This window comes from Dendropsophus ebraccatus, chromosome 6 (genome assembly GCF_027789765.1).
Source record: "Dendropsophus ebraccatus isolate aDenEbr1 chromosome 6, aDenEbr1.pat, whole genome shotgun sequence".
NCBI classification, from domain to species: domain Eukaryota; kingdom Metazoa; phylum Chordata; class Amphibia; order Anura; family Hylidae; genus Dendropsophus; species Dendropsophus ebraccatus.
The window spans coordinates 102,946,891-102,969,913 of NC_091459.1; the positions used below are offsets into that span (position 1 = coordinate 102,946,891).

The following is a 23,023-nucleotide window of genomic DNA, read 5'->3' on the forward strand; positions in this document are numbered from 1 at the left end:
TAAAATGGGTCAAGCCTACCTGATGTATTGTATAAACATTTTTTGTATTGGCTGTTTTAGCTCCGCTCCATTAGGGCAAAGCTGTCTTTAGCGACTGCAGCTTGGTCGCATAGGAGAGTCCTTCTCCTTTGGAGCTCACCAGAAAGTAAGATCATGGAGAGCTGATGTCAGGATAGACAGGGTTAAAATTAACTACAAGCAACTAAAACCCCAGTGAGGAAAAAAAAAATATGACGTCACATGTAAGGGGGAATCTGGATTTCTGCTTCAGCTCCTGGAAACCAAATACTGTTTCTACAGAACTGTCTGACTGCAACGTCATCTAAATTATTTGGGAATTTCCTACATTTTCCTAAAGTCCAGGATGCATGCCCTCTGAGTATTTGTACCTCGTCTATCTGGAATTGATTTTGTTAGAGTTACTATTTTGTTTTCTTTGTCAATTATGAAAAACTTATTCAGATTTTCCGTAGGAAAGGCTTCTAAAGCCCCATCACGTAACTGTTCTCACCGGCGGAGGCTATAGGCAAGCATGGATCTGTAGTGCTGCAAATTGTTCACTTCATGTTGGTGACGCAGTGTGATGCAAATGAGTAAGCAGCTATGTATTACACACGGTGGTTCTCTGTTCTGACACATAGACCAGGGAGGGGCTAGTCGTTTTGGGTATCCTATTCCCTTCCATGATGTGAATGATTGTCCTCTAATTGAATTATTTGAGATTGTTTCATATGACGAAAGATGAACCTAATGGCCAACTTTATACTTCTAGGTCAAGAAGAATGGGTTGTCACAGAGTGTTGGCCTGGAAGAAAGAAAAAGACAAGAGGTATTGTATATATCTGGAATATTCCTTGATAAAGTTGATTATACACATAAGTTGCCAATGGCTTAATGCTTATGCAGCAACAGCTAGCTCTGCCATGTGTAAGGTAAGGGCATGGAGAATGGCAATCCCCAGACAGATGAGCCATATTAGAACTGTGTTTGGCAGCCCCTTGGGTTCCATTATGTCTGCTGTTGGTGCCCCATCATTGTTTCCCCAGCACATTGCAGTGCCCAGGCCTCTGTCCTTATTACAACCCATTGATTTCAGGATCGGGGGGGAGGGGGGTCATACAGATTGGACTACCCTTTGCTCATAAACCGTTTCCATATCCTAGAGATATGATATTACTTTATGATATGGGAGTAACCCTCTCCGCTATATTTATACTGTACTTTAAGACTTTGTCCACATTTTGGCTGTTTTATGTCTACTGCTGCCATATTCAGTCTACAATCATACATTTTGTGCATCTTGATGCTGGAGTCACGTTAACCTACCCATTTTATTAATCTACAGAGTAGGTAAATAGGCAAATGGCAGAGATAGGTATAACACATGATTGCAGTCTACACAGAATTGTTTGTAGTCTGTAACCAGGGAAACACGTAGGTCTTCCTTCTAGATGTATGCACAAAACATAAAGAAGCCTTGGGGATCTGGTAGCGTGATGACAGCTTTCCTTTATATTTGATTGTTATATCATTTTGTTTAACCTTCTTTTGTTCTCACCCCACAGGCCATGTTTGAGGTTATTTCTTCTGAACATTCTTATCTACTCAGTTTGGAGATTTTAATTCGAATGTTTAAGAATTCTAAACAGCTAAGCGCAACTATGACCAAGACCGAAAACCACCATCTCTTTTCCAACATTACCGATGTGTGTGAAGCCAGCAAAAAGTAAGACTTGTGTTGTACATTTGCTTTGTCACTTAAAAGGGTATTCTCATCATTAAAAGTCAAGCAGTATCCATGCGATAGATAATGGTGGGGATCTCACTGCTAGGATCTCAACTGATCCAAAAAACGGAGATCAAATGTTCTTTAAAAAGATTTAAAAAGGTGGAATGACAACATATGCATAGCACTTTATTCATTCTCTATGGGGCTTCTGAACATTGCCAATTGCCATTAATTCAGGGGACATTTGTTCTCCACTGCTGGGGTTGGTGGGAGTCCCAGTGGACCACCAATCAGGCTGGTTATCCCTTTTCCTGTGAAGTAAACTCCTTTTGGCTGGGTTCATACACTGTAAAATAAAAAGAAATAAACAGCTGTAAAATAGGTATAAAAAGCAGCATTTGTTTTTAATCTAATAATGTTTTATAGTAAAGAGACTCTGTCAGTAGTTTTATGTAAGGGTGGCATACCCTAGTGAACAGTATGATTTATCACTTACATTGTTTTGTGGAGCTGATGCGGAGATATCCTCCTGAATATCCAGGACTCTGAGCAAAGCACAGTACTCCTCCCCATTATGTGCATGTGCTTAGTAGTCCTTGATATTCATGAGCACCAGTTTCCTATGCCCCATGGCAGCTGATTGGCAGTTGTCTATCTATACTGTATATATACACAGTGTATAGGCAGACAACGGTCAATGAACAGTTGGAGGGCGGGGGAGTGGCGCAGCACAACAACCATAGTCACTATAGTTCAACATATATTACAAAGAGACAAATGGTTGTTTTTAAGACAATCATAATGACAAATACGTATGTAACCTTCCTACTTAGTATTTATTTAGGTTTTTGCTATTTCAGTGACTTTTTTTGTAGGTTTGTCCCCTTTATAAGCAGAGGCTATGGCTATAGTCCTGGCTGTTCCCCATGCTTTAGACTGCAGCCCTGCTTGACCACATTGGCTTTTATGCAGAATACAATGATCTTTATTCAACCAACACTGAGAAAAAGATAAGTATCTGGTTATTGGCACATGCAGGCTGATTTATAATGGGGAGGGGGGGGGGGGGGTTCTGTGGTAATTCCCTTAAAGTGTCAATGTTCACGTGAGTCCTCTTGGACACATCTTTCTACAAGTAGGGACAGAGTCTATCGGCATTGTGTCTGCTATTCTAGAATGGTGCGATGTGCCTGCAGCGGTCCCTCCTGTGCCATATATCCATCTTCAGAACAGATTGTTAGGGAACTCTGACCTCTGCAAAATGAGAATTCTTTGTCAAGTTCAGGGCTAAGCTCCAGTTCACACAGCAGAGTACATTTTACATGAAAGGTGACTTGTTCTTGCTGATTGATAAATTGAAAGATGAAAGAGATCGCACTTTTCAGTGCTCATAAATAGGACATTTGCTTTCAAAGCAATTTCTTTTAAGTGTAACGTTTTCCTTCTTAGGCAAGAATTTAATTCTGTTACATGCAACATATAAACCAGTCTGGAGCTGTGGTGCCGTAGGTTCGAGTCCACATTATTTTCCTGTTCTTTATTTAGATGTACAGTAAATTTTATATGGTATGTGGGCTTTTAAACATCTTCTCATATGTCATTACTGGTAGATGAGCTGAGACCCCTTTAAAGGGGCTGCAACAGTCTATGAAGAATTCTTATTCTGGAGCTCAGTGGGTATCTTGGCTCATGAGATCCTACAGGTAATATTTTCTGACAAATCGAGAGTGGCACATACTCTATGTAAAGACATCATATTGTGTGTCCCCTTTTATGTGTGCAAAACTGTACAATGGACAGGGACATTGAACTTCTTTCAGAGACATCGGAGAGAATAAATCTTTTTTATATCCCGTGTTGTTAGCACTGTAATCTGGTCTGGAGCACTGTTAGGAGCAATGCCCCGACGACTCCATTAATTATCATTAAAAGGAGCAGGCCAGCTCGCGCAATGGTGGTGGGGCAGTGCTCCTAACGGTGCTCCGGACTGAGGATTACATTGCTAACGGCACAGGGATGCACAGAGGAGGAAGGTAAGACACATACCTTTCTGCTTGGCACCCGTTTAGTCATAGGGGCAGTCCTTGGTGGCAGTCAGAAGCCACCACGTACTGTCTGGTTGAGGAATTATAAAAGTGATCACAGATTCCCTGTAACACAAAGCAAAAAAGTTATATCTGAATTACTTATCTCACATAGCACAGAGCATGGGAATAAAGCACAGGACAGACAGCTTGGGCTAGTGATGATTATGTCATGACTCTATTTAAGGGGCATTGTCTGACAGCAGAGAGCACGGTCTGATGTTATTGGTTGCTTCGGTTGATTTTCTGTGTAGAATTGTTTTCTACAATATGATCAAAAATGAAATCATAATGAAATCCATCCAGTCTCGAAATGACCCAACCGTCTAAAAACAGATATAACGTGGTCGCCCAGTTTAGTGCACAGACATTGCTGGAAAGGAATGGAGGAAATGAAAAAGGAAAGCTAGATTATGTGGAGTAACAGGTTTCTGTTTTTAATGAACAGAAGAAGTTTCCATGCAATATACTTCTATGTAATTGCAGTCTCCAGAGCACAGACAATCGTCATAAAAGGTTTGTGCAAACTCAGCCCTAGGCTCCTTCCACGCCATGTCGCCATTTGTCAAAGAAATTTGTGAAGTAACATATTTATACGGTATACTATTCTTCTCACGATGTATGCCAATATGTGCAACCATAGGAAATAGCAAAGGCATTATACATAACGTGCATTTTTTTTGTGGAAGTCAGTGGCTTAATGTATGGCATATTATTTTTCATATATTTTACAAAAAATGTTTAAAAAAACCCTATGTTAGTTTTATCTTCTATAATGTAGATTATTAGTACCGTTAGTGTTTGCAGAGCTACGCATGACAGGCAGAATATTACTGCTGAAGCTCTCTGTAAAACTCAGGGCCATAAACACAAGCTCCTATCAGTTTTATGGTCTCTGGCTTTGTAGATTGACAGCTGTTGCCATAGACTATTTAGAGAGCAGTTACAATGTCATTCCTGATCATGGTTTTAGCTCTTGTAAATTTCATACATATTTTTCAAGTGAATACAATCTATGAAAATGTACCCTATATAAAATCTGGGATGCCATAGGCCTAGCTCTGGTAGAGTGAAATGAAGTGACGCAAGTGGCTTTGAACATTTTTCATGTTGAAATTTCACTGCACCTTTGCTCACCCTCCCAGCCTTAGGGGCCTAGTACACAGGACGGACGATTATCGTGCATATAAATAGTTATATCATTCAAATTTAAACAATGATTTGTATACTGTATATCGTTCATTTTTTTTTCTGGGATCAGAAGGAGTAAACGATCGTAGTAGCGATTGTAGTAATGATCATAACTAACGACCATTGTTCTGTGTGTTATGCAATTGTTTATCGGTAATCATTAAGAAACAGGATCCATAGGCTAGGTTCACCTCATGTTTTTGCATCCTGTTTCCTGTTTAAAAAAAAATAATTAACATCCACAAAGATGAATAGAAAGATCATGATGTCACTCACCACGCAATATAACATAATTCACTGCAATGCACAGACATGACCCATGGTAAAGAGATACAGGACAGGGTGACTGCCTTTTCGCAGCACCTGCTTCTTCTTGGTCTGTCAGGATTTTTTTTTTTTTTAATGGGGCAAAAAAATAAAATAATTGTCTATCTGGTAAAAAACAGACCCTAACGGAAAATTGTCAAGTACAGACAGTTGGATACCTCCATTGTAATATTTAAAGTGAATGTAGCACTTTGGTAAGTAAATTTTTTTTTTTTATCATACTACCTGCTCAGCACCAGTGCACGTCCCTGTGGCGAGGTCCATTTTGCAGACCACCATCTGGTTCACTCCATCTGCACTCGTTTCTTCATATGCAAATCGGGCCGTTCTATGCACTGGAGGTGAGCCCGGCACCCCCAATGCTCCGATAGCCTCTCTCCTCTGTGGCGCAGCCAGACTTGATTCTGATGAGGTGCTTCACATAGGGGATAATGGAGCACTGGGAGCATCGGGTCCGCCTCCACTGCATAGAGCGGCCCGATTTGCATATGAAGAAACCGGTGCAGATGGCAGAAAAAGGGAGGTGGTGTAAAAAATGGGCCGCACCAACAAGATGTATGTGCTGGCGCTGACTAGGTAGTGTGAAAAAAAAATTTCACTTATTTAAGTGGCACATTTGCTTTAACTTTTCCCAAAATATAGTTTCTCCTTAATATTTTACACATAGCTCTTGCCTCCTTAAAAATAATGAATTCACAATGTATTCTGGTATAGACGGACATCTAACCAGAACTAGATCTGGAAACATGCGACCACTGTTCTAGCAAAATTCATTTCTCTAATACAGAACATTACTGTGTACTAGAGGAATGCAGATATCTAAGGAAATATGGGCCAGGAATTGTAGTGGCCTTCACTATAAAAGATGGCCTGGTATAAATAGACCCTCTTGCATATGTCAGAGGGTCCTGAATGAAGCGGTCATCAATATGTGTTGGGACAAAGAGATCTTTGTAAGGCGTTGAATGCAGTCAGAATGCCTCATCTCCTCCAGGCTGCTCCTTGGAATCTGTCCCCCTTAAAAAAGGGAAAGTGTTTCAAACAGTTGGCGGTTCCCAGCCATGTGTGTTTGTAGTGGCCTTCTTCTACAATGTGTAGCTGTCGATATGCATTCTTTCATGTCGACGAAATTCCCTTGGCTGCTGCTTTTCATAATAGCAGTGTCTGGTACAGTGAGAAATTGCAGCTTTCAACTGTTAGTAAATAGGACAGCGGTGTACAGTTCCCAGGGTGGATGGAGTGTAATATACCTTGGGATTACATTATACTCCCTAATAGACAAAATTACAATGTTAGATTTACATGTGGTTACTAGAGTAAAGCATAGACATTGTTTCAATACCAAAAAGTTATTAGAGAAGCAATTATTCAAATTTTTAGATCATATGTTATATATCAGAGAGTCACCTATGACAGAAACTCTCTGTGCCACATGAAGAGCATCATTGCTAAAAGTAGGGGCATAGCTAGGATTCACAGGGCCCCATAGCAAAAACATTTAAGGGGCCCCCTCTATATATATATATATATATATATATATATATATATATATATAATATGCATATGCACACACTGTGCGATGTGGCCAAAAAAAAAAAAATAATCTCTTGTGGCCAGAGGCAGAATATTGGCTGCAGCCACAAGGGTGACTGGCAGAGCAGGGAACCAATGGCTGCTTGCTATGACAGTCCATGGTTTTTACCTATAAGGGCCCATTAGGAGCCGTTATGGTTAAATACATAATTACATAGGTGCAGGAGCAGACTACCATCTGCTTGACCCCTTATGTACTGCAGTGTGTAAGTCACCCAAAGTTTCCTTCCCTTTCCTTTTTGCACATTTTCCTTTCCTACTTGATTGCGCAGCTGGAGAACAGAGGTCAAAGGTTATCAGTACAGTGAAGCAGAGATCTCTGTCTTCTGCTTGTTAACCCTTTTTTTGTGTTGCAGCATGTAAGTAAACATTGGGTCACTCACACACTGCAGTACATAAGGGGTTACACAGAAGGACACACGCTCTTACCTTTTCCCCCAGGCCCCCCTCCTGCATGGGCCCCATAGCAACTGCCTACCCTGCCTCTATGTACGCTACGCTACTGGCTAAGATAAGTGTGACATTGTGTAAATGTCTATACAACCAGCATTTACATTTACCAAGCGTGCTATCAACAATGATAATAATGGCAAGATCATTGAAAATAAAAGTTTTATCATTGATATAGAGAGCTATTGATCTCTATAAATGGACAATAAAAGATTCCCTTTGAAATATGCTTTAAAAGTTTACTGTTAACATTTCTTCTTCTTTTTTTTTTTTTTTACTTTAAACATTTCAAATTATTATGTGCAGCAGAGGAACATGTGCTATACTTAATGCTATGCTACTTTGGATAAGCCAGATGCATAAATATAGTATAGGTCTAGATCAATCTGGAAAAGAAAGAACTTTTTTACATTATAAGGCCCATAATGCAGTATAAATAGGCATCGACAAACGCAAAGAAATAATTTTCTCGATTTTTGTCTGATAGTAGGGTAGCAGAAGCTTTATACATAATAACTAGAGCCTTCCCCATTATTCCCTACCTGGCAACCTTGTGACAGTCCGAAAAGTTCCAGCACTGTCAGTAAACACTACTAGGTTTATTAAACTTTTACTTTAGTCCTATCACTCCATGGTCACTTTAAGTCCTTGCTCTAAATCTCTCCGTAAACAACATTTGCTTATATCACATAGATTCTGTAAGTAAATCATTACATGTTTATTGCCAGGGATAGATGTTGTCTACCGCCATATAACCAGTGGTGCTATCCCTTTCTTTAGTCACGCTTTTGAAGTTCTTTTTAACATTTTGTCTTTTATATATATATCCCAAGTGATTACGGGCTGAATAAGGTGTACTGTAGCTGCAGCATTGTTGGTCATAAGTAAAAGTTTGCTGTTATTTTAGAGTGGTATTCTCATCTCAACTAATATAGCTTGCCTCCTTCTCCTCATATGCTTTTCTTTTCCTCCCGTTGTTGACAGGTCGTTGTCAAGGTTACAGACCATCTCTCTAAAAACATTGCTCTGGCTGGTGTATATAGCTATAATGTACATGTATAGAGAGATAATTATGTATACTAAAATATATAACTTTGTATACTGTAGCTTTATATACACCAGCCACACCACTGCTTTTAGAGCAGAGTAATGGTCTGTAATCTAGACAGCGAGGGAAGGAGCAGCATATCAGGAGAAGGAGGCTAGGTTGCTAAATGAATGTATTTGCAAAAATATTTAACTTGATGAGTCCTACAAGTACAACTATATTAGTTGAAATGAGGATACCCCTTAAAGTGTTTTTGTGTTGTTTTTTGCAGAAATCAATAGTCCAGGCGATTTTTAGAAACTTTTTAATTGGGTTTATTAGGCAAATATGCCATTATCTGCATTCAAAAAGACTTTCCCCAGGTCCCCCCCCCCCTTCTCTCTCTCATTCACTGCTCATTATCAGGAAATCTCTACTCTTTTACATCAGTTGCATCCTGTCTGTTCTATGGAGAGGGGATGGGGGAGGAGGGAGATTAGTTGGCAGCAGAGAGCAGAGAACAAAGTACTAAAGCGGGAGCTGCATGAAAGCTGTATTCAGAGGTCAGAGAGGTCAGTGCTGATTTCAGAGGAGATAGCCTGGTGATGTAGCTGTAAATTAACTCTTTGTTGTCCTGTTTTAGTGCCTCATCTCCCTCAACCCCTCCCCTCTCCATAGACAATCATAAAGACAGGGGGGAGAGTTTCAAACTGCTTTTTCATGATAAAAATGCATTTTTCAGCTAATAAACCCAATTACAGTTTCTTAAAATCGCCTGGACTATTGATTTCTGCAAAAAAAAAAAAAATTTAAACGACAGTGACTCTTTTAGGGTCTGTTCACACATAAAGGATCTGCAGCAGATTTGATGCTGCAGATATCATTGTGACTTATTGACTGAGTGTGTGAATGCACTCTTAAAGCAACAGTAAACGACCACCTATGAACAACAATGCTGCACCTACAGTACACCTTATTTAGCCCTCAAAGGCAATCACATGGGATATGCATATAAAAGACAAAGGGGGAGATATATCAAAGGGTGTAAAATTTAGACTGGTGCAAACTGCCCACAGCAGCCAATCACAGCTCGGCTTTAGGCAGTGCTGAAAGGAAAGCTGAGCTGTGATTGGTTGCTGTGGGTAGTTTGCACCAGTCTAAATTTTACACCCTTTATAATAATAATAATAATAATAATAATAATTTTTTATTTATATAGCGCCAACAGATTCCGCAGCACTTTACAATTCTGGAGGTACATACATAGACAAAAAATCGACATTACAGAGATACATATAATTATCCATACATGAGGAGTGAGGTCCCTGCTCGCATGCATGAGCTTACAGACTATCAGCAGGGGGTGCGAGACAAAATGGCAGAGGGGCAAAGTGCATCGTTGTTCTTATGGTCCAGCCATCTTTATAAATAAGGCAGTGCAGGTAAGGGGGGGTGAACCTGTCACCAGCCAATGCCTGCATGCACAGGTCTAAGTGCTTAAATGCTTGGTGTGTGTGTGTGTGTGTGTGCGTGTATGTATGTGTCTGTGTGCGTGGTGGAGGTGTGTGTGTGTGTGTGTGTGTGTGTGTGGAGGGGGGTTTGAGGGTTGAGTCAAAATTAGGGAACCTGGTAAGCCTGTTTGAACAGATGAGTTTTGAGGGCACGTTTGAAGCTTTGTGTATCGGTGGTGAGTCTGACAGTCTTGGGTAATGCATTTCATAGAACTGGTGCAGCTCGGGTGAAGTCCTGGAGACGGGAGTGAGAGGTGCGGATCAAGGTGGATGTTAATCGTAAGTCATTAGAGGAGCGTAGGGCACGGGTAGGGCGGTAGACAGAGATGAGGGAGGAGATGTATGGAGGTGCAGCACTGTGGAGAGCCTTGTGGGTGAGCAGGAGGACTTTATATTGTATCCTGTGTTTAATAGGGAGCCAGTGTAGTGACTGGCACAGGGGGGAGGCATCAGTATAACGGCTGGACATGGGGATGAGCCTGGCCGCTGTATTGAGAATGGACTGGAGAGAGGAGAGTTTAGAGGAAGGAAGGCCGATTAGTAAGGAATTGCAGTAGTCAAGACGGGAATGAATCAGAGCGACAATGAGAGTTTTAGCAGATTCGACAGGAAGGAAGGGACGGATTTTAGAGATGTTTTTTAGATGCAGATTACAGGAACGTGAAAGAGATTTATGTGAGGAGTGAAGGACAGATCTGAGTCAAACATAACCCCAAGGCAGCGGGCTTGCTGTGTAGGGGCTATGGTCGCACCACAGACAGAGATGGAGATGCCAGGTGGAGGGTGTTTAGCAGAGGGAGGGAAGACAAGAAGTTCAGTCTTAGAAAGGTTTAGTTTTAGGAATAGGGAGGACATAGCGTTGGAGACAGCAGACAGACAGTTACTGGTGTTCTGTAGAAGTGCGGGGGTGATATCACGGGAGGAGGTATATAGCTGGGTATCATCAGCATAGAGATGGTACTGAAAACCAAACTTGCTGATGATTTGTCCGATGGGTAAAGTGTAAAGTGAGAAAAGGAGAGGGCCCAGGACTGATCCCTGAGGAACCCCAACTGTAAGGGGGAGAGAAGATGACGTGGAGCCAGAAAGTGATACACTAAAGGAGCGGTCGGAGAGATAGGAGGAGAACCAGGAAAGAGCAGAGTCCTTGAGGCCGATAGAGCGGAGCGTGGAGAGGAGGAGCTGGTGGTCTACAGTGTCAAAAGCTGCAGATAGGTCCAGGAGGATGAGAAGTGAATGGTCACCTTTAGATTTGGCGGAGAGGAGATCGTTAGAGACTTTAGTAAGGGCAGTTTCTGTAGAGTGGTGAGGACGGAAACCGGACTGAAGGGGGTCAAGGAGAGAGTTGTCAGAGAGGATGCAGGTTAGGCGGGAATAGACCAGACGTTCCAACAGTTTGGAGATAAAAGGAAGATTAGAGACAGGTCGATAGTTGGCTGCACAGGAGGGGTCTAGGGAGGTTTTTTTCAGTAAGGGAGTGATAATGGAGTGTTTGAAAGCCGAGGGGAAGATGCCAGAGGAGAGGGAGAGGTTGAAGATTTTAGTAAGGTAAGTAGTGACAACAGGAGAGAGAGACTGGACAAGGTGTGAGGGAATAGGGTCACTAGGGCAGGTGGTGGGACGAGATGAGGAGAGGAGTCTGGAGACTTCCTCCTCTGTTACAGGTTCAAATACTGAGAGGGAAGAGGAGGAAATACAAGAGGGAATGGGATCAACACTTCTTTGGGCCTGGGAGGTGATCTCCTGACGGATGGTATCTATCTTTTCCTTGAAGTAGGATGCTAGGTCTTCAGCACAGAGGTTAGTTACGGGTGTCTGAACTTTGGGTTTGAGGAGGGAGTTGAGGGTATCAAAGAGACGTTTTGGGTTATGGGATAGAGAAGAAATGAGAGAGGTAAAGTAAGATTGTTTAGCAGAATGAAGAGCGGAGTAGTAGCTTCTAAGCACAAATTTGTAATGTAGGAGGTTTGCATCAGTTTTAGACTTCCTCCACGAACGTTCAGCACACCTAGAACACCGTCTAAGAAAACGAGTTGAAGGTGTGTGCCAAGGTTGTGGTCGTCTGCGTTTTGCTGATTGAGGTGTGAGGGGTGCCATTTTGTCAAGGGTTGTTTTGAGGGTGTCGTGATAGCACTTGGCAGCCAGATTGGGACAGGAGAGCGAAGTGATAGGAGGCAGTGATGACTGTACAGAGTCTGTAAGTTGTTGGGTGTTGATGGCGCGTAAGTTTCTGTACATGACCAAGGTTGGGGTGTCAGGAGGAGAATGAGTATTAGTGATTGAAAAGGATAAATCTCCCCCAAAATGTTAAAAATGACTTCAGAAGCATGACTAAAGAAAGGGATGGCACTGTTGTTTATTGCCAGGGATAGATGTCTACTGCCATATAACCATGTAATGATTTACTTGATAAATAACAGCATAAAACAACACTTATCCAGAATCTATGTGATATCAGCGGATGATGTTTACAGAGAGATTTAGAGCAAGGACTTGTGCTTAAAGTGACCATGGAGTGAAAGTACTAAAGTAAAAGTTTATAGAGAACTATAACTATATTAGTTGACATGAGAATACCCCTTAAGGCTACATTCACATGTCCGTTGCTCTGTCCAAAATTGCGGACAGAACATAGAACCAATGGTATTCAATGGCCCCATTCACATGTCCATACGTGTGTACGGGGCCGCAATCTGTGCCGCAAAATAAAAGGACATGTTATGCGGACAGCATTTTGCGGCACGGATCGCTACGCTCATTAGCGTAGTGATCCGTGCGGCAAAATGCTGTCCGCATAACATGTCCTTTTTTTTTTTTTTGCGGCACGGATCACTACGCTAATGAAGCTGCATTGTAGTGCTCCGTGAAGCACAGAGCTCTACAGATGCACATTCGTAGTGCGGGCTGCGGGTCCGCGGTCACGGGCTGCACTGCGGATGTGTGAATGTAGCCTAAGTCCTTTAAGTTAGTAGTGCAGTATGGACTATGTGTGGTCAATGAGACAGGAGTTTTCTGTGGGAATACAGAACCTTATTGAAGGTTTTCTGATCTATGCTGATGTAGCACTGAAAAGTAATTTGACTCCGCTTAGAATACATTTTTTTAGGTATTGTACTCAATACCAGATTATGGAAATATTATGGAACTGCATATTATGTAGCTATATTATGGGTCGCTTAGCAAGAAAAACACATAACTTAGCAGTAAACAATGAAGGTAAATACCCAGGTATCTGATAGCATTACTTTTACTGTACTTGGCAAACAATAGACTATTTGTTGAAGGACTGTCCTCTGATTGTGGACAGCCATAAAGTACAGCCTATAGCACGGTAATGGTCATTAAGACTAACCTTGATGAGCATGTTGGAGATACTATTTCAGGGTATTCAATTCACACTGGTATCAGGGGTGTTATCTTGGATAGAATAGTTGAGGGGGTTATTTTCAATGGATTTTGTGAAGGCTTTGGTGTAAAATTGTCACAAATGTTGGAGCAGTCTCTTATCTGCTCCAAAATTGGTGACTTCTCCTGTGTTTTGGGGAAAAGAATTCGGAGCATTGCGCAAAAATTAGCGACTTTTGTACATTCGTTTTCAGCTGCAAACATTGATAAATTGTCCCCAATGTGTTCAGTCAGGTTCTTTAATTCATGAGAAAGGCATGCAGACTATCCTCTTTACTCTTCACCAAGTCTAGAAAAAATTCCCAAGTCCTTGACCGAGGCCACCTTACTAAGGCTAGCTTCACACTTCCTTAAAGTCCAGGAAAACCGCCAATAAAAACGCTATAGCATTTTTGGGGGTTTTTTTGCAAATAAACTGGAGGTCAGTGAAAGTTACACACATGGCGTTTTTTAAAGCTTTGAGGGTGGGGCTTTTTTTTGGCAAACTGTGGCGTTTTTTTCTTCAATAGACTTCTGTGGGATCGTTCTGGTTGTCTCAAAAACACCATTGCTGTGCATATGGCTTTTCTTTTTTCCTGACATAAAGTCAAAAACGCCGGAAAAAAGACGCAAATGCATGGTAAAAACACATTGGCAGTTTTCCTGGCCTAAGGCCTGAAAACCGTCACGCAAAAAGGGTGTGTGAGGGCGCCCGTATAGGAGTTTTTTATATTGCTGACAGATTATATTCCTTTGATAGTTAGTAGATTCTCTTCCTGATTTCTGTACGTGCTATGCTATATTGGGACTTCTTCAGCCATTCACGTCTGTTTCTTTGGATAGACATGTGCTCATTAGAGTTGAGTGACAAGATGCCTATTAAATTCTATAATGTCTTCCTTGAAGGACATTCTGCAAAGTGCTTGAGGGGAAGGGACCTGCAGTGTCAACATGCGTGTGTTTTCCCTTGAATGCCATTTCAGCTGGCTCGTCGTATGAAGTGTATTGTGTCTTGTTATATAGACAGAGCTTTAATGCCAAATTGAAAGTAAATGGAGCATATTCCCACCAGTTGTCTATATAACATTGACCTTATCCCACAGTTCACTTTTGCTGTTAAGTTAGACACTTGGCTTCCGTGCTGCTGCAAGGATGAGGTTACAGTTTGTGAACATAACAGAGATAAAAGCTGAAACTGCAATGCAGCGAAGACTGACACCATCCTGTGATTATAGATTAATGTGGTTTCTCACGAGGCTCCTAAAGGTAATCCATAGTATGTTCTTAGTATGTATTCCTTTTCTTTTCTTTTAGATGCTGTCATGCACTATTCTTTCCTTATACCAGTATAATATTTGCATATCCTGGATAAAGTCAGATTTTGCTGTAAGATTTTAGAGAAAGCTAGTAATAGCCTACTGGTAGATGGAGGAATAGCATACACATGCATGGTGGTTATCGCAAACAGGACAAACTGGTCTACCATTGATCTAGCTCCAGATATATTCATTCCTGATTACCTGTTATTATAATTAAGATTCAGTTTGGGGCAATCTGATTCCAGAGCGCTATACAAGCGATAGGGGTAACAAACATTACAAAATAAAAGCATATTACATTGATGGCCTGCGAGGGCGTACAATCGTTATAGTGTGACTTTGAAGCCAAATGGGCCCTTTTGTTTTGAGAATTTATCTTCGAGCTGCACATTGGGTCAGTGGAATCTATATTGCCAGTCTAAAATATGGCGTCCATGGCAACTTTTACTGGGTATAATATGTGCCTACTCCAGCCACCAGGGGTTGTCTGGTGACAACTCATTATTAAAGTGCTCCCAGTGTAGTCCGCTCCCCGCTCTGTGTCAGTGAGATGTGTCCTATAGACTGACTGTATATTATGAGGCGTTTTATCACGTGACACAGAAGCGGGAGAGTAATGCGTTGAGTGTGGCTTCTCCTGGTTCATTCTCATGATCAGCCAGAGTGAACGCTCAGATCTGGATTGATGAAAACTTTGCCTCTCTGACATGCAAATAATTTGGGGGGGGCCAACAGTGCCTCTCCACCATCGCTGCTGGTTTGCATGCCGCCTGGTGTCTGTTGCTGTGCCATGCAAACAGGAAGTGCCAAAGATCAAAGACATTCATCCAGAAATGATCTCAGAATGTTTCCAGAAAGATTCTTTGTTATTTATCATATATGGACATTCTGGACATGTAGAATAAAATGTGTATGGTTGTGTTGGCAAAATGATTGATTGTTAAAACTGCAATGTTCTCTTTCGAATACAGTTGGGTTGTCCTATCTGTATCCATCAGATGTACCACTAGTAAAGTTAGCTTAAAGGGGTATTCCAAGTTAAAATAATAACTGCAGCTATATGCAGCAGCTCCTATGGAGAATGAGTGGAGTGTCAGCATGCACGCATCACTCACTGCATATTCTGTGGATAGAAGATGTTATTTTATTTTTATAATTACAATACCCCATAATTTCTTGTCTTTATCTAGGGAGAACAGTCCTCTCTTTTTGTATGATTTTTATTGTGCAACTGAAAAACAGAATCTACATAATGGAAATGTAAAACTGTTTTGTTGTTATAGATACAATATACAAAGCTTAATGGATTGGGTACTGAGCAGAATTTCCCTAAAACCCTGGCAGGAAAGAGACCCTTGAGAACTGTGGTGGAAACTTGTCCACCTACAATATGTCAACATTGTTCAAGAAATAGTCATTAAAGATGTGTATGGGTCCCATAATGGTGGTTATTAATGTAATTTAGAGTAATGGTCCCTTATGTTCTCCCCTCACATCCAATAGGTCTTGGGTTTCAGACTGTCGCGGTGATACAGGATTTATTATCTCACCGCTGGTGCTGACGAAATAATTACATAGCAGATTCCTGCAGCCATGCCAGCAATAGACAGAAAGCATTAGCTCACAGACAGAGAGATTCCAAGAGTGGTCCCCTGATATTATGAACAGGACATGTATTACTGCAAAAAATCTGACTTTTGTGAGAAAATAATTTGTTTAAAGCAATGATCTGCAACATACGAGACTCCAGCTGTCCTAAAACTACAATTCTCAGCATGCCCTGAACAATTTACAGTGTTATGACATGCCAGGGCCTTAAGTTTCACAACAGCTTGAGACCCACAGGTGGTCGACCACTGACATAACATATGTACACAACCTGATCAGCAGGAATGTCCATGGCTACATCTATAGCTTCTGTTCATTGACTACAGTCTGACCTTATTTAAAGACTGTGTGATGTACAATGGACACAAAGGAAAATTACAAATCAAGTGGGGTATTCCACTCAAACTTTAAACTTTTCATATGTTACTGCCCCTGGTGAGACTAACAATTTATTTCATACTTGTTATTATCTATTCAGTCTCCTTCCCCCAGTTCTGAGCTGCTGCTTTCTGCTGTAGACACAAAAATCTGTGTGTGAGCTTTTCTGTCAGTCTCCCCCTCATCCCTCTTTCATTCCGAGATGGCTGATATACACAATTCCCTATTTGCAACTTTGTAATGCCTGGAGGATTCATCGCTGTGAGTTTATCAGCAACTTGACCTCAGATTGAAGAGGTTATCTAGCATAAGAAAAACATTGCCACTTTCTTCCAAAGACAGCACCACTCTTGTCTCCAGTTTGGGTGCAGGTTTTGCAACTCAGTTCCATTATACTGAGTGGAGATTAATTGCAAACCACATTTGGACTGGATACAAGAGTCATGTTATCTCTGGGAGAAAGTGGCCATGTTTTTCTAACGCTGAATAACCTCTTTAACCCTCCCAGCATTACAAAGAAGCTACAAAGTTTCAGATAGGGACTTATTTACATTAGTGTCGCTAAAAGGAGGGGACAGATGGGAAAGATGGAGAGAAAAGTATGGAATGTTGGTCTCTTCTTGGGCAGCAACATATGAAAAGTTGTGTTTAAGTAGAATACCCCTTTAACCCCTTAAGGACAACAGGCTTACATTTACGCCCCTGCTGCCTGGGCCTTAAGGCAGGAGGGCCTAAATGTACGCCCTGCCACTCTCCCAGGCTATGGAGCGTGCTCATGAGCTGAGCCCACCCCATAGTGAGTGAGGACTGGCTGCTATCTGCAGCCAGGCCCTCTCCCTCAATGGCGCGTGAACGCGATCTCACGGCCGCCCACCATTAACCTCTTAAATGCCGCAATCGCGCCACGATCGTGCCGTTTCAGTGTAAGTGACCAGAGCGTCTCCGGTCACTTACTGATCAGGACCCCCGCAGCGTGTTTGCGGTGGTCCTGATCGTATGGCCTGACTGACGGAGGTCTAATGCTAACCTCCGTGCAGTCCGATCTTCTGGTAGAGTCTGCCACAGACCACAGACAGGCTCTATCAGAAGATCGCAGATTACAGATTATGGCATAGCAGTGATCAGTGTATTCAATCAAATGTATGTAAGTAAAAGTCCCCTAATGGGACTATAAAAGTGTAAAAAAAAAAAAAAGGCATCAATGAAAGTTTTAAAAAATGCCTCAAAGCCCCTCCCCCAATAAAAGTGAAAATCACACCCCCTTCCCATTTTATACATAAAACACATAAAAATAATAAAGTTAATTAACATATAATATGCCGTAGTGTGTGTAATCGTCCAATCTATTAAAATAAATCAATATATTTCGCACACGGTGAACAGCATGAAAAAAGCGATAAAAAATGCAGAGATTTTTTTTTTTTTTTGTAACTTATTTTTTATTGAGGAATAAAGGATAGTACATACAATGCAATATAAAGTAAAACATAGAACGTATAGGCTCAGGAAAAAGTGCCAAGGTACGGACATAAGAATGGATAGTAACATAAACCATAAAGCATACATCGTAGGGTTGTCCGGTTCCTGTATACAGCTGAAAGTCCAAGCCAATTACCAAGTAACGTGTACATGGGGGAGGTATTCGGTTGTGAACTTTACCGAACAAAAAATAATGGATAGAACAGATAACAGATAAGGGGTAAAATATAGCGTAGTAGGAAAAGGAGGGTAAAACATCAGTGAATCAGGGTCTTACAACTTTGAAATAAAGCAAAACCAGTTAATATTGTTTGTCTTATTTGGATATACAGTAAACATGGCATAAACATGGCACATCAGTACTTGATCTTAGGTTATTCGCTAACACTCTCCTGCAAATAACCATAGAGGGGAAATAGAAAGGTTCACATAAGAAGGGAGAATAGGAAGGGAAGAAGATAGCGTTCCTTGTAGTCCCTTGAAGTATTTTAGGGGTAGGCCGTTTTGTAGTCTGACCATTTAATCCACTGTTTGTGGAATCGAGGTATTTTATTCACCTTTCTAGCAATCATGAATTCCATAGAGTAATTAAAAGCTACTCCTGCTATTACTTCTGGGATGGTTGGTAGGTTAGTGCTTTTCCAATGGGATGCAATCTTAGTTCTAGTTACTGTTAGTACGTGAACCATAATGGTGACGTCTTGCAATAGCATGTCTTCTAGGTTCAGGTGCAGTAATGCAGTGTCTGGGCCCCAAGGGGGATCAAAAAGAAGATTTGTTTTTAACAGGATGAATATGTGGTGCCACAATGGCGCAATCTTTTGACATTGCCACCACACGTGCAGCAGAGTGCCCACTGGTTCACCACACCTCCAACAAATGTTGGGACAGTTGGGGTAAATTTTAGATATTCTGTATGGCGTAAGATACCATCTATATAACATTTTTCTGGACGCTTCAATGTGGTTGACACTGTGGGATACTGAGTTAGTTATAGTAAACGTGTGGGACCATTGCTGCATCGTTGGGGAAATGTGTAGCTCCTGTTCCCATTTGTGTATTGCAGGGGGCATAGCGTCTTCATTAGATAGGGACCTATATGCTTTAGTTATGGCTTTGTCTTTAAAATTGGGTTTTCAAAAAAGGTTTCAAATTTATAAAGTGACGCAATTGTAAAAATTTATAAAAATCTTTATTTGATAGACTGTATTTATGTGCTATGGTTGTGAAATCTAGAAACCCATGGGGTCCAAATGCTTTCCCTAGCTCAGATAGGCCTGTAGCTATCCACTTTCCATAATTAGTATTGGGAATCTGTTGCTGCACAACCTGCATAGGTAATTTCAGATATCTAGTGGGTAGCAATCCTGATCTGACAATAGGATGAAGCCATAATCGTGTGGAGGCGTTGATTGTGGGGTATGGAGAAGGAATGACTTTGCCTAAGATACGCAACTGCCACATAAAATGTCGCATGGATGGAGAGATTATTTTTTTATACATAAAAAGTAATTTTAAAAAAAGCAATAAAAAGTGATCAATACGTTTGATCTAGAAAAAAATGTTACTAATAAAATCTAGAGATCCTGGCGCAAAAAAAAATTACACCCCATAAAACCCCATAGGTGAAAATATAAAAGCGCTATAAGAGTCACAATAGGGCCATTTTAAATATACCCATTTGCAAAAAAAAAAAAAGTCTTACTGCTAATAAAAATTGTAAAACGTTAGAAAACCTAGTAAACCTGCATATCGCTGTGTTCAGACTGACCTATAGAATAAAGGAAAAATGTCAGTTTTACTGTAAAGTGCATTACCTAAACATGGAAGCCCCCCAAAATTTGCGGAATCACATTTTTTTAACCCAAATTCACCCCTTAAATGATATTTTGGGGGTTCCATCATTTATTTTATGGCAGATGCCATAACAAAGTACACCTGTTCCTGAAAAAAACAAGACCTCACATGGCCCTGTAGGTGGAAAATTGTTATGGGACTGAGAAGGCGAGGAGGAAAAAACGAAAATGTGAAAGTGACAATTTGCCCGGTCCTTAAGGTAATTTCAGGCCCGGTCCACATGCACCACATGCACTTTAGGGTTAGTACCTCATATCTTAACTCTTAGTACCTGTTGTCAGGCTCTGGCTATGTTCACACACAGTAATTTGGGCCCTTTTTTCCAGCCAATTGTCAATTATCCCTAGAAATAGCTAGTTTGCAAATTGCATACTAGTTTTTATGTAGCAAAAAAATAAGTAAATAAATAAATAGGAATAAAAAAAAGTGCCTGAAAACAGAAAAAAAGCTAAAAGATTACAAAGAAGAGGGCTGATTTTTTTTTTAGGGTACAAACCCACTTGACGTATTTGCTGCATGAATCAGTCTTAAAAATAAGCAGGCAAAACGCAGGTTGGCTTTATACAATTGTTCTGCATTTACGCAATTGCGTATTTTTGAAGCGTGAAGCTTGTTGTTAGCAAGTTAGCAAAGCATCAGTTGTTAACAACCTGTGCGAAAAACGCATGTAGCTTCACGCTTCAAAAATACGCAACTGCGTATTTTAACGCAGAACAATTGTATAAAGCCAACCTGCGTTTTGCCTGCTTATTTTTAAGACTGATTCACGCAGCAAATACGTCAAGTGGGTTTGTACCCTTAGGGTGTAAATATTGACAAAAACGTTGTGCACATTACTGCAAGCATATTGTTACTTTCCACTTTTCAGGGATGTTTCTGAATGCATAAGGCACAGAGAGCAAAACTTTAAATATTTATTACAGAATATAATACATATTATAATACAACACATGATACATAATTCAAGGTGCCGGGGAACTAATGATCACAGAGGGAATATTAATGGCTGCTCTAGAGCCAAGAATAATGTATGTTGGAGCTGGAGGAGTCATCCACATCTGTTCAAGTTGTTAGTTTGTATCCGTGTATCACTGCGTCTGACATAACAGGAGGTGTGGGGGCTTTGTAGTTTATAGAAATAAGATGGACAGATATAAGATACCTGGCTATTGGGTGTGCCTTAACATTTCTATAGCTGAAAGTAATTACATTGCAGGTTTGTTTTTATTGCTACTACAATTACACAATGATATGTTCATAAGGTCCAAGGTCCTGCAGTATGGAAAATCGGCGTAGGCGTTTCTTTCTTCACTGTGTTATCATAGAATATGAAGGTACATTATGTCTTCAGCTCGATAAAGGACATATGGATCTGTAAAAATCTTTATTCCTCTATTAATTACAGAGGGGTTCAGCTGTTGTACAGTAAATGTACAGGTACGATAAGCAATGTTGTAGAAAATGACAAAACTTGTTCTTCTTCGGCTGAGATGACATTAGTGCCATAGCAGATATGTTGGTTGCATTGACATAATAGGGCCCATCATGATTTCATCCAGCAATTTCACTGCAAGCAGCACTATTTTTATTTTATTTTTTAAATAACTTTTTACTAGGTTTTCTACATACAAACAAAACAAGGATACCAGAGATCCAGGGGTAAGGCACCAGGAGAGAATACAGAGGATGTGCAATAGTCATCACGATGTCTGATATGAGTGTAATAACATAGAAATACAATGAAATGAAAGAGGCAATCGGGCCTCTCGTGAGAACCAAAATAACAGCTACTGGTGTATCGAAGACCAATAAAAGGGGCAGGCCATAGGGTCGATCCTCACCATTCCTGTTTATCGGTCTAGGAGCTCGCCACACGATCTAGAATACCATAACTGTGACGTAAGTGTGAGATCCTCTTGTCTGCACAGTGTCCTATTGGGGGATTCATAGGGCTCCTAACGAGCCGGCTACGCCTGCCTTACAGTACTACTCCGTGAGGCGGAAGGGGCGCATAATATCTGCTATCTCTTGAAGACTATAGTAATTGACAGCAGCACTGTTCTTGATGTTATAAAACATAAATGTGAACATTGACTTAGTAAAGTAGTGTTTCAGATTTTGTCATTAATGAACACACCTGTAACGGGTAATGGGTGTGGACACATTGTGTCACCCAACTTCTTTGGCTTGGGGCCACATTCAAGGGTGTTTCCTAAGTAGCCCCTACATATAACCGGCCTGTATGGGCCAGTGGCTCTGAGTTCCTGAGGGACCCATGGCCCCCCAAACAGACTTATGTTCAGTCATGATTTGCATAAAAATTGCTGCTTTTTACCGCAATTTTGCTTAAATCAGGGCAAAACTGCAGCCAGGAGACAATGCAGTAACATTAGAGAATACATTGAAGGACCTTATCATGTGATAATGATGTCACCACAGGTCCTTTACAGGCTGCATTATGGAGGAAAAAGACTTAAGTTAGTGCAGCCATAGTTACATTGGTTTTGGGGGGGCCCAAGCTTGGTGAACAGCAAACAGTAAAGTTAATCCGCCCCTGGTATGGGCATCTGCATGTGGCTGCTGGGGCCGGTCCAGCAGGCCATGAAACACCAGTGCCAAGTACTGGGTGGATAGGTAGAAGCAAGTCCAGCTTCTAGCTGAGGTTGTGAGCAGGTAGTGGAGTAGTATGATCTGAGACAGGCAGAATGGTTGTTGCAGGCAGGCTCAGGTTTGTGGTCTGCAGTTAAGGTCATAGACAGGAAAGCTAATATGGTACAGAAGGTCAGGCAGAGGTGCAGTTGGGATTGCGTGTAGAATCTAAGCAGATGGACAGGAACACCTTCACTAGAATGAAAAGGAATTGGAATTGGTGTGGGTCATTTAAATAGGTTATGACCTGTGCCATTTGGTCAGGGAACAGATGTGGGTGTCCATGCTTGCCTATCACATGTCAGAGAGAGCATGCACATGCGCCCTACAGGCTGCAAAAGGAACTACAAGAGGCAGCAAGTGCAGAAGCATGGTGGGGGTGGAAGGCCTGGGCCTGACCATGACAGGTACTGTATTTTCTAACAGGTACCACTTAC

At 41.2% G+C, this 23,023-nt stretch overlaps 1 protein-coding gene across 1 annotated transcript in view; it reads left to right on the top strand.

The window, feature by feature from the left end:
• The window catches only part of ARHGEF26 (Rho guanine nucleotide exchange factor 26), a 103,112-nt gene that overhangs the window by 28,027 nt on the left and 52,062 nt on the right, over positions 1-23,023 (top strand). Inside the window, exons 5-6 of the mRNA XM_069975468.1 lie at positions 773-829; positions 1,566-1,726. Of these exons, the coding sequence (XP_069831569.1) occupies positions 773-829; positions 1,566-1,726 (218 nt within the window). The remainder of the gene's footprint in view (positions 1-772; positions 830-1,565; positions 1,727-23,023) is intronic.